We start from the raw sequence: 12,416 nt of genomic DNA on the forward strand, positions 1-12,416 counted from the left end.
GTTATCTGCGCCTGCGCTAACTCCTATACCAAGATGGCGTCTGGCGCACGTCATGCTGGAAACGTGCGTGCGCATCCAAGACGCCATCTTGGATGTCGGAGAGGCCGTGTAGCGCCGAAACAACGGGCCCAATTTAGCGCCCTAAATATCCTTCCCATAGTGGGGTGTCCAGAACTGCCTGCAGTTCTCCAACTGTGGCCTATCCAATGTCTTGCACTAATTCAACATCACTAGCTTACTAATAAATAAAGGTGGAATTTCTTTGTTTAGTCACAAAAGATTCTAATTTTCTGTTAATTGATGACAAATATCTTGCTTGGCACATAGAAAGTGAAATATAAATGACACGATGAAGGATGAGACAAAAATCTGCTCCTGCTCCTTGTTATTTACCATTGATTTCTATCTGCTGCCTTCACTAAAACAGGGCAACTTGCTTTAAGAAACAAAGTACAAAAAAGTAGAGTGAACAGAGAGTGCTGCAGCCAGTCACATGGAACCCATCAACAATATAAAAAAACCTCCAGTTAATGGCTGGAAAAGGACAAATACAAACCTTTTAGTCAGTCTTCGTTTTTATTTTTGGCACAGGTATCACAATTTGTTTAATCCCATGTGCTTGACTACAATCTTACTAAAGTGTCCTAGGAGTGGGTTAATGGATTTCAGCTCTATAACCTGCTCAGAGTAGAAGCAAAAAGCATTTCCATTTAATGGCTTATTATAGGCTGGGGCTGTCTGCCTTCAGAGGCATTAAGCGTTTTTTTTTGTTCCCGAGATGTGGGTTGTGCTGCCAAGGCCGCACCCCGAAGCTTAGGAACCAGTATGCAATGGCACGTCTTTAATTAACTTCCCTCATTAAGTAGGCGATTACCTCAGACCGAGACCTACCAGTGTCGTAGGGTCCCACACAGGTCTTGATTGGGCCACTTTTATTTATTGTATGCATAAACAATCTGGACTTGGGAATTGAAGGATGACAGCAAATTGCGAGGGGTGGTAAGGCAAACCGCAACGAGGAGTGTAGAAGACTGCGGGAGGACAAAGTTGAGCAGACGGGCGACAGATGTGTAGTGTAGCAAAATGTGAAGCAATAAATGGCGTAGAGGATTGAGGAACCAGAGTGTGTAGATATTTAAAGGTGTCCGTGCAAGTAGACAAGGCCATAAAAGGGGCAGAAGGAATATAATATAAATCAGGAAATAAGGGGGGCTTGTAAAAAAAGGTAATCATGGGCGATGTTAACTTTCATATAGATTGGACATATCAAATTGGCAAACATTGCCCTGAGAAGGAGTTCATAGAGTGTATTAGGGACTGTATCTTAGACCAATACGTCGGGGAACCAACTAGGGAACAGGCCATTTTGGATCTGGTAATGGGTAACGAAACAGGATTAATTAATGATCTCAAAGTAAAGGATCCCTTGGGAAGCAGTGATCATAACATGATAGAATTTCGCATGCAGTTTGAGAGTGAGGATCTTGGGTCTGAAACTACTGTATTAAACTTAAAAAAGGGCAATTATAAAGGAATGAGGGTGGAATTGGCTAAAGTGGACTGGGTAAACAGATTAGATGGTACGATGGTGGATAAGCAGTGGCAAACATTTAAAAAGATATTTTATGACTCGCAACAAAAATATATCCCTGTGAGGAGGAAAGACTCCACAAAAAGGGTGAACCAACCATGGCTAACTAAGGAAGTCAAGGATGGTATCAGGTTAAAAGAAAAAGCATACAACATGGCAAAGATTACTGGTAAGTCCGAAGATTGGGAGAACTTTAAAAACCAGCAAAGGATGACTAAAAGAATAATAAAAAAGGACAAAATAAATTATGAGAGAAAATGAGCAAGATATATAAAAACTGACAGTAAAAGCTTCTACAAGTATATAAAAAGGAAGAGGGTAGCTAAAGTAAACATTGGTCCTTTAGAGGATGAGACTGGGGAAATAATAATGGAAAACAAGGAAATGGCAGAGAAATTGAACAGATATTTTGTATCTGTCTTCACAGCAGAAGACACTAATAACATACCAATAATAGTAGAAAATCAAGGGGCAAAGGGGAGGGAGGAACTAAAAACAATCACTATCACTAGAGAAAAAGTACTAGGTAAACTAATGGGCCTAAAGGCTGACAAGTCCCCTGGCCCTGATGGCTTGCAACTGAGGGTCTTAAAGGAAGTGGCTACCGAGATAGTGGATGCATTGGTTGTAATCTTCCAGAATTCACTAGATTCTGGAAAGGTCCCAGCAGACTGGAAAGCCGCAAACGTAACACTCCAATGCAAGAAGGGAGTGAGACAGAAAGCAGGTATCTATAGACCAGTTAGTCTAACATCTGTCATTGGGAAAATGCTAGAATCCATTATTAAGGAAGTAGTAGCAGGACATTTGGAGACTCATAATACAATCAAGGAGAGTCAACATGGTTTTATGAAGGGGAAATCATGTCTGACAAATTTATTAGAGTTCTTTGAGGAAGTAACAGGCAGGGTGGATAAAGGGGAACCAATGGATGCAGTATATTTGGATTTCCAAAAGGCATTCGATAAGGTGCCACATAAAAAATTACTGCACAAGAGCTCATGGTGTTGGGGGTAATATACTGGCATGGATAGAGGATTGGCTAACTAACAGAAAACAAAGAGTTGGGATAAAAGGGTCATTTTCAAAATGGCAATCTGTAACTAGTGGGGTGCCCCAGGGCTCAGTGCTGGGGCCTCAACTATTTACAATATATATCAATGACTTGGATGAAGGAACAGAGTGTCTTGTGGCCAAATTTGCTGATGAGACAAAGGTAGGTGGAAAAGCAAGTTGTGATGAGGACACAAAGTGTCTGCAAAGGGAGATTGACAGGTTAAGCGAATGGGCAAAAATTTGGCAGATGGAATATAATGTGGGAAAATGTGAAGCTATCCACTTTGGCAGGAAAAATAAAAAAGCAAAATATTATTTGAATGGAGAAATACTACAAAATGCTGCGGTACAGAGGGATCTGGGTGTCCTCGTACATGAAACACAAAAAGTCAACATACAGCTGCAGCATGTAATCCGGAAGGCAAATGGAATATTGGCCTTTATTTCTAGGGGGATGGAGTATAAAAGCAGGGAAGTCATGCTACAACTATACAAGGTGCTGGTGAGACCATACCTGGAGTACTGCGTACAGTTCTAGTGCCCTTATTTAAGGAAGGACATACTTGCATTGGAGGCAGTTCAGAGAAGGTTCACTAGGTTGATTCCGGGTATGGAAGGGTTGTCTTATGAGGAAAGATTGAACAGGTTGGGTCTATACTCATTGGAGTTTAGAAGAATGAGAGAAGATCTTATTGAAACATGCAAGATTCTGAGGGGACTCGATAGGGTAGATGCTGAGAGGATGTTATCCTCATGGGGGAATCTAAAACTAGGGGCATAGTCTCAAAATAGTTTAAGACGGAAATGAGGAGGAATTTCTTCTCCCAGAGGGCCGTGAATCTTTGGAATTCTTTACCCCAAAAAGCTGTGGAGGCTGAGTCATTGAATACATTCAAGGCTGAGTTAGACAAATTTTTGATCAGCAAGGGAGTCAAAAGATATGGGGAAAGGGCGGGAAAGTGGAGTTGAGGTAAAAATCAGATCAGCCATGATCTCATTAAATGGCGGAGCAGGCTCGAGGGGCCGAATGGCCCACTCCTGCTCCTATCTCTTATGGTCTAATCCTTGGGTTTGTATCTAGAGCTACAGAATGCAAAAGCAAGGAGGAAATTTGAATTTGTACAAGATTTTATTTAGGCCACAGTTGGGACTATTGTGTGCTTTTTTTTATATAGGAAGGATGTAAAAGTAATGAACAGGGTGCAGCTGAGATTCAGTGACATGTTCCTAGGGATGAGGGATTACAGACATAAAGAGTCAAGAAGTTAAGCTTTTTCACTAGAGCTAAGACAGATAACAAGTGACTTGATAAAGGTCCTCAAATCTATGAAAGGTTAAAAGGTAAATAATGATAAATTGTACCCTTTTGTGGAGACATTCTATGATCTCAACAATTAAAGGAGGTTAAAAAACTTATTTACATAGAAGGGGATTAGAATGTGGAATTCTGCACTACAAACCGTTGTTGAAGCAGAATCCATAAGTACTTTTAAAAGGCAATTAGTTAGCTGCTTGAAGAAGATGAATATAAAAGAGTGGAATTAGATTAGGTGGTTTATGGAGAAAAAAGATTGGTACAGATTTAATGACCCAAATGGCCCATTTGTGCTCTCGCCATATGTGATTGTCATTTTAGTCATTTATGACCTAATGAGCACTTTGAGCAAAAGGAGCCACTTTTTCTAGAATCTGAAAATTTGTAATGATCTCAGATGATGATTCAAAAGGAGTCATCAAGGACTCTGGTTGTGACTGCTGCTCTAGATAGGATACATAACTATTCAAAAGCAGGACTTGGCATAAATTAGAAATAAATATTTTAACACGTCTAGTCTAAAGTTGGAGACATGGCAAATGACAGAAATTGAAAACTATAGGTTGACGTCAAGCAAAAAACGTATGCTTTTGGGGACAAAATAAAGGTGAATGCTGCTGATAAAGCAGGAAAATGAGCTGAAGATTGTGGTTGGGAGATGTGGCACCATCAATATTTTAAATGGTCAGATGTACTGGTTTTTGCCTAGTTGAATTAATTGCCTTCACCATAATCTGTGTTAGGTAAGGGTATTAAGGGTTAAGGGACCAAGGTGACTAGATGGAGGCAAAATACAGATCAGCCATGATCTAATTGAATGGCAGGACAGGCTCGAGGGGCTGAATGGTCTACTCCTGTTCCTATGTTCCTTCCCATGACGATGAATGATTGAAGAAACAAACTTAGACTGACTTGAACACATAATGCGTTTTATCAAATGACGCATTACAAGAAAGAATTTTGAAATCTAATATGATAGGGAATAGATGAAATGGAACAGCGTGTAAAAGATTAATAAATAGTACTAAACAAATAGAATTGAAGAGCTAGGCAAAAAAAATGATGCATTTTTGTGCCCAAGGTGAGGGATGTCATTTAAAGCATTTTGGCATCAAGTGCTCTCAGGTCAGGTATCACAATTAGATGTAGAGTAAAGCTCACTCTACTATGCCTCCACAATGCGTCTTAACTCCAATTTCAGAAGAACACCCCCCCCCCTAACGTACTGGTGCAATATTTTCATTCACACACCAGTCACCTTGTAGCGTCGGCAAGTGAGACTGCCAATTAATGTGAAATAAGGGTCCGTTCTGGGCTGCAGGTCCCTACCCACTTTGAATGAGGTTAAAATTCCACACAGGATCATTACAACCAGCAGTGAGGAGAATATTATCTCACCAATTTGGGCTGAATTCAAACTTGTATCCCAGAGGTAGAAGAAGAGTGCTCCATCCCATTGGCCTACTCTGTCTCAGTGGGAATTTTGGGAAAAGCGTAGATAGAACATTAATCAGATGTGCTTGCAGAGCTCTGGTTAACTTGGAGGACCTGACCTCGTCAAAACTCAGTAACAGGATTATTATTTGGCCCAAAAAAAAGACAGGGGGGGGGTCAAAACTGTCTCCAAATTCTATCACCAACACTCATGTAGGTAGGAACACTTTTCGTTTGAAGAATGGATTAAAGGTAGACAATCTACTTCCAAGACAGTAATATTATACAACGTCCTTCCTCATCCTGTATACTCACACTGGGGCAAGTGGAATTCTAGTAGGACACCACTGTTGTGTAGGTTGAAGGTGCAGTAGATGTGTCAGCAGTCTTTGGAACTTGGGCATAGGCCAAGAACTTTGTGTCCTTTCATTGAATTATCTAGGAACCATTTGAAAAGTAGGGATATACACAGCAGCAAATATTGCTTTCTACAGTTTATCTTTTGTTTGACCAAAATGAAAAAAAGCCATGTAGAATAACCACAAACACACAAAATACAATCAACACCAACTGGGGGTAATTTTAACTTTGGGTGATGGGGTAAAACGGCCGATACTAAATTAGCCGCCCGTTACACACCACGTCTGATTTTACATTCCATTGAAGTCATCAGGCAGGATGTATAATGGTCGTCCAATTCATTATCGCCATTTTACACCATGCCCAGAGTTAAAATTACCCCCATTGAGTTTTATAGGTTAGCAAGGCTCTAAAAGTACTCTTTAAATTTATAATCACCAAAACAAGCTTACAGCTTCAAGAAGCAGTACAAAAACCAAAACAAGAACAAAGGATTAAAAAGGTTCAGAAAACTCAGTGAGAAAAGGGTGTTTAGCCCAAGTCCACTCCATCCAGAGACCATTTGTGATTATTAGATAATTAGCGTGTTCACTCTCACTTCATCTGTTCTTTTCATCTATACGCTGCCTCGGTGGGTAGCACTCTCGCATCTGAGTCAGAAGGTTGTGGGTTCAAGCCCCACTCCAGAGACGTTGAGCACAAGATGTAGGCTGACACTTCAGTGCAGTACTGAGGGAGTGCTGCACTGTCAGAGGCGCCGTCGTCTTTCGGATGAGATGTTAAACCAGGCCCCCTCTGCCCTCTCAGGTGGATGTAAAAGATTCCATGGTACTATTTTGACAAAGAGCAGGGTTGTTCTCCCCAGTATCCTGGCCAATATTTATCCCTCAACCAACAGCACTAAAACAGATTATCACACTGCTGTTTGTGGGGTCTTGCTGTGCACAAATTGGCTGCCGTGTTTCCTCCATTACAACAGTGGCTACACTTCAATTGGCTATAAAGCACTTTGGGACATCCTGAGGTTGTGAAAGGCGCTATATAAATGTACATCTTCCATATTTTTTGAAGACCTGTACTCATGATATAGTCGAAGTCAAAGGTCACAAGTGTGATCTGTTCCATAGTGGTTGCTAATGCAGATGCTATATACAATTAAGGTTGCAAATTCCTACGGGATAAGAGAGTATAATTTGAATAAACAAAGCCAAAAAAGATGGACCAATTTCCTTTATTAGAAAGATACATCTAGAACAGACCTGAAGATATACTGAAATTGGTAATGCTACATGCCAGATGTACAGTACTATACACAAAAGTGCATTGTCACAACTGATTAACAGTACATTGTCAACGACTGCATTTTTTTTTAAACTACTGAGTTGTTTAAGGAGTGAAAATGGAAATGCAACTGTACAGAGCAAGGCTCAAGTTCCTCTAAAAGTTTAAAGGCACTTCCACATGTACATACTACAGATGTACATTGACACAATCGGGTAACGGCCGACAAACAGGGTGGGCGTCCAATTCATTATCGCCCATGGTTAAAATCTGTAACTAAAATGGCAGTAAAGGGTACAGAATTAAGTCAGGTGGGTGGTATTTACCGTTCAGTGTGTCTGTAGCTGTATCAGTCTTCTGTTACAAATCCACTTAAACTGCAGTTTAAAGAAGCCTAGCCTTGGACTACATATCATTTCCTGTGAATGCACCCAACAAACATTCATCAAATTGATCACTTCTATTATACATTGTTTTTGCTAAATAGGATCCACTAGGAGCATTTTTGCAGTCCAGTATAATTGTTATTTGAATATACAAATCTTGGTGCAGTACAAAGTTGCAGTATCCATTTGGCTGGTGTACATTTTGTTTTTAAATTAATTTAAGTAAACTCTACACTACATTTTCCTTAAAGTACGACCGCCTTCTTTCAAAGACCACACGAGGTGGAAACTATAAAAAGTTTCAAAAAGTACTAAATTTAGTCAGTTAAATCAGTGGCAGACAAAAAAAAAAAATGAGCAATGTATCATAAGTTAAAAATCTGGATATATTTCTGTAACCAAGTATTGGATGGTCGAGCACGTAGCTTTTACGAGTTTAGTCTCCGAGGTTGTCTGGTAAAGGAGCAAAAGAATAGGCAGTCCATTAAAGAGATGATATTGAGTAGATAGACTGTGCCATAGTGGATTGATATACCAGCGCACTGTGCCATAGTGAATTGATATACCAGCGCGCTGTGCCATAGTGGATTGATATACCAGCGCGCTGTGCCATAGTGGATTGATATACCAGCGCACTGTGCCATAGTGGATTGATATACCAGCGCACTGTGCCATAGTGGATTCATATACCAGTGCACTGTGCCATAGTGGATTGATATACCAGTGCGCTGTGCCATAGTGGATTGATATACCAGTGCACTGTGCCATGGTGGATTGATATACCAGCGCACTGTGCCACAGAGTGGTAGGATGCTCTGGTGATTCTCTAAGTACTATTACACTCTCAAGTCAGGTCGGAGGAGAGCACGGAGCTGAAACTTGATGGGGTTTCTTCCCCCACAGGGAGAAGGCAAACAAAGGCCATGAATCAGCCTGGGAGACTCCATTGCCTATCGGTCGTGGACGTGACTGAAGGGTTTCGTGCGGGACCACGAAAGGAAGGAATGGAAAGGAAATATTGGCACACAACAGTATGATTTGAAAGGGATCTGGTTTGGGGGGGGAGGGGTCAGTTGTTGAGGAGACTCTCTTCCCTCCCCCCTGTCGATGAGCTGAGTTTGTGAGCCATGTTCTGGTAGAGCGGAGCACCGAGCAGGATCATGGAGTAAAACGAGGTGGGGGTGCGATCACCCGGGCCAGAGTTCGTCCCACACACCGATAAAAGGCACGGAAGGAGGTCACCTGCCCACAATACCGGCGGCAGCTGGTACACATGTACCAGGGAGAAAGAAAACCAAAACTCCAAGAGAAATAGCACTGGGGAGGTATTAACCAAAGAAAATGCTGTTTTGAACATACCTGTGACTGCAAGGGTTGCTGGTAGGAAGGCTTTGTCCCACTTGAATTACATGTTGACGTTTGTCACTGGGAAGGGTGGAGAGTGACACAGTCTCATTGCAGCGAGTGCACGATCCGCAATATGCAAGAGCGTTAACCCACTGAGACGGGGAGAGGGAAGAAACCCGCTAATTTTTTTTTGTTAAATAACCCCTCGGCCTGAAGACCATCAGATCCGTCCCACGGTACGACCTGTTGACTTAAACATTGACGCTGATATTTTCCTCTCAAGGGTCAAGTGTTAATGAATGCAAAAATATACCTACAAACAAGGCATTTGTGAATTTGTTAAAACCGGTGTACAGAAAGATCAGGATTAGTGGGATTGTTTAGACCAGACTCCTATTGTTCAAAGGGACCTGTCCTACGGGCAACAAATATGGGGCTTGTAATATGGGGTGGAGAAAGGTAAATTACTCCAACCTTAAGATGTAGTAGAAAATCCTTATCCAAACAGGCATGTTGCAAATACCAAAGGTGCAACCAACCATCCAATTGAAAAGAAAGGTAGAAATATATACGCGATGATGCATAATTTTGCCGGGAATACCAGTTTTTCCTTGGCTGGGGATATTTGAAAGGATTCACACTCCCTCAGCACTGCCCTAGATAAATGCTGGTGGTACAGGAGTGAGGTAAGTCATACTGGAGGAAACCAGGATCACTATAAAGTAGGTTGGGTGGGGGCGCGGGGTGGAGAGAGGATGAACGGGATATATCAGTGAAATGTAAACCAAGAAGCCCTTTTTGTAACTGTGTAAACACGATGATTTATATATAAACAAAAGCAAAGTATTAAACTAAATGCCGTACCCCGGTGGGAAACTGAAAGTTGGCCTCTCCCCTGTGACGGGGAGGTAATATGGGATATGGGGGTAATTCTGACTTTGGGCGACAGTGTGAAACAGGCGTGTTGTGGCTCAGCTGCCTGTTATACATCTCTCCCGATTTTCATTTCCACTGAAGTCAGTGTAGAACAGGTGGCTGATCCGATATTGCCCGTTTTACACTATCACCCAAAGTCAAAATTAACCCTACGGAGCCTAACCTTCATTCAAGGTGCAATAACAATTTCGCCTGAAGAGTAATCTAACTTTCATCATCTGCTGTGATTCCGCAAACTGTGACTAGCCTATAACGCAGGGGCAGCGGGCCGAAGGAGACCGGCGGGCCCAGTGAAGAATTGCTAAGGCCAAAGTCCGTAAAGTTCTGTCCACATTTATCTCGGCAGGAAGGCCAAAGTTGCAATGTTTGCCGAGTACGTGCTAATCACGCACTGTAACTGCCGTGTGGAGGTCCTGCAAAGCCAACATGACAAACATTTGCCCACAAAATGGTTGTTACTCAACTGGAATTGCCTTAACCGCTTGTCATCTGGTGACAAAGACCCACAGTCCCCATCTACCAATTTGCAAGTTGGTAACTGAAGAACCCACTTTATCTGTCACTTTATTGTCTGTCCCCCTTCCCCAAATTTTCTCCCCTCCTACCAAGGCGCTGACTCATTTTGGGGCACAGTTCCATGGCGGAGCAGGTGCTGTCGGGGAGTGGGGGTGGGGAGAGGTCAGATGTCACGTAACAGTGGACAAGGGTCTCCAGGTGACCTCTGCATGTCTCAAGCTGGCCAGAAATGGCACATAATGTTCCGGGGGGGGCGGGGCGGGGGGAGAAAGAGGGTGGCCAGGAACAAAATAATCAAAGCTCGAGGACAGTGGTGAATGAGAACACAAAACTATGTAAACTAACTGTTCTCAAATCAATGGCATTCACATGTCAGTCATGGTTTGCTTAAGGAAGTGACTTACTGTGGGGTGTAGGCACATGTGAATTTATAAAGCAATAGCAAGAGAAGAGGCTCATATGCGCTTCACCACAGAGGGCCCTAGCTCTAAATGTAAACTTAAAGAATATTCAGCTTTACTTGTATCCTGATCTTAAGAGTTCAAATCAACAGCACGCACAGCTTTGTGTAGAAGGCTGAAGTATATGAAAAGAGACGATGTAGGCTCAGGGCTTATTTTTAAATATCTGTGCAACGGGGGAAAAAAAAAAGGTCACAGCAGCTTAACGAGTGGTTGTCTTTGACGCGATCATTCATTTCTGAAGCAGTGCTTTCATAATGCAAAACTGGCAATAAGGCCGGAGGAATGTCAATGGAAAAAAAAATTAAAATAAGCAATTAACAAAAGCATTCAGCCGTGCTGAGGCTCCTCTTCGTTAAGTCTTGTAAAACCGACGAGGATTTTTCTTCCCATCAGTTCTAGGCAAAAAAAAAAAGCTATCATCATGTTCCCTCCCCCCCGCCACCCACCCTTCTCGTTTAAATAAACGCTCTGAAGAAAAGATGGGAAGTCTTTTTTTTGTTGTTGTGTGAACTTTTCTTTTAAAAAGTCAACCGCTGCAGCATAGGTTTTCAAGTCTAGTTAACATAGGTGTTACGTTCCACATATAAACAATCCAGTTTGAAATGTAAATCAAATGCCCTTGTTAATTTACTACTCAGACATATATTCTAACACTGAAAGAATACATCTCCAATTATAAACATTAAAATATCAATATTCTGATCATGTCCTTGACATCGATCCAAAACGATTTCAAGTTACGTCAGCTCGTGAGCTAAGCTTTTTTTTTTACATGGTGCAGGATTTGTCTGTGGAGCCCTGGACAGCCGGAGGAGGCCCCGCGCTGGGGTTGGTCTTGGGAAGAACCACAGGTTTGGGCCTCAGGGCTGGGGGTTTGAGCTGCACCCCCATTCGAGGCGACAGAATGGGCTTGAAGGTACTCATGGCGTCACTGGAGGAACTGGTGCTCCGACGGATGGAAGGGTCGGTGCTCTTCAGCACTACGGCGTGGTGGGGACTCCTGGTTCCCGACGGCAGGAAGGGGGTGGGGGAGCTCTTCTTTTGCTCCAGGGTGTCGAGCACTACGTCAGGCGCGTGTTTCGCCGTGCTTTGGCGTTCCAGCTCGCGAAGCTCATTCAATGCCGTGTTCATCGTCTCTTCAATATCCTACCGGAAAAAAAGACAAAGAAGGTTTCTTTTTTTTTTGTTACATATAAAAAGAGGCAACTTTCAGAGGCTAATTTTGGCTTTCTTTTAAAGAAAGATGCATTCTGCACCTCATTTTCTTTTGACGCTGAGAGCTCGGCCGCCTGAAAATTAATCTGCGGAAATCTAATTTGGAAGTGGGCTATCTTTAGCATCCGTTTACAGAAACGCAAACCTCTGGATCAGCCTGTGCACAACCATGTCTCCTTCCACCTCAATACCAGCCCCCCTCCCGCAAGGCACAACCCACTTTGGAAAGTTCTGGAAGTTGCAATCTGTGATTTTTTTTCTTCATTTGAAGTGTTAAAAGGAGGGAATCGCTGGATTCAGCCAAGAAGGACAGTTTTGATTAATCACACGCACGCACATGAAAAGAAAAGGAAAAAGATTAAAAATAAAATTGCAACTGTGGCAAGACTGAGCTGCCTTGAGGCAACCCCGACAGTGAAAGTCGTGGAATGAATTTTCCAAACGGAAAATTGCGGCTTTTGTGTCAGTCGCATTCACGTCAATAAAAAAGTGCATCAGTCCGCGTGTCACTCAGT

General features: G+C 42.4%; 1 protein-coding gene across 3 annotated transcripts in view; it reads right to left on the bottom strand.

Moving 5' to 3' along the window:
• Window positions 1-6,971: 6,971 nt before the first annotated feature.
• The window catches only part of LOC137334583 (SLIT-ROBO Rho GTPase-activating protein 1), a 200,841-nt gene continuing 195,396 nt past the window's right edge, over window positions 6,972-12,416 (bottom strand). For all 3 annotated transcript variants that reach the window (XM_067999367.1, XM_067999366.1, XM_067999365.1), the window contains exon 22: window positions 6,972-11,832. In XM_067999367.1, coding sequence (XP_067855468.1) covers window positions 11,455-11,832 — 378 coding nt within the window. In that variant the 3' untranslated portion in view covers window positions 6,972-11,454. The remainder of the gene's footprint in view (window positions 11,833-12,416) is intronic.

The sequence above is a fragment of the Heptranchias perlo genome, chromosome 18 (assembly GCF_035084215.1).
Source record: "Heptranchias perlo isolate sHepPer1 chromosome 18, sHepPer1.hap1, whole genome shotgun sequence".
Lineage (NCBI taxonomy): Eukaryota > Metazoa > Chordata > Chondrichthyes > Hexanchiformes > Hexanchidae > Heptranchias > Heptranchias perlo.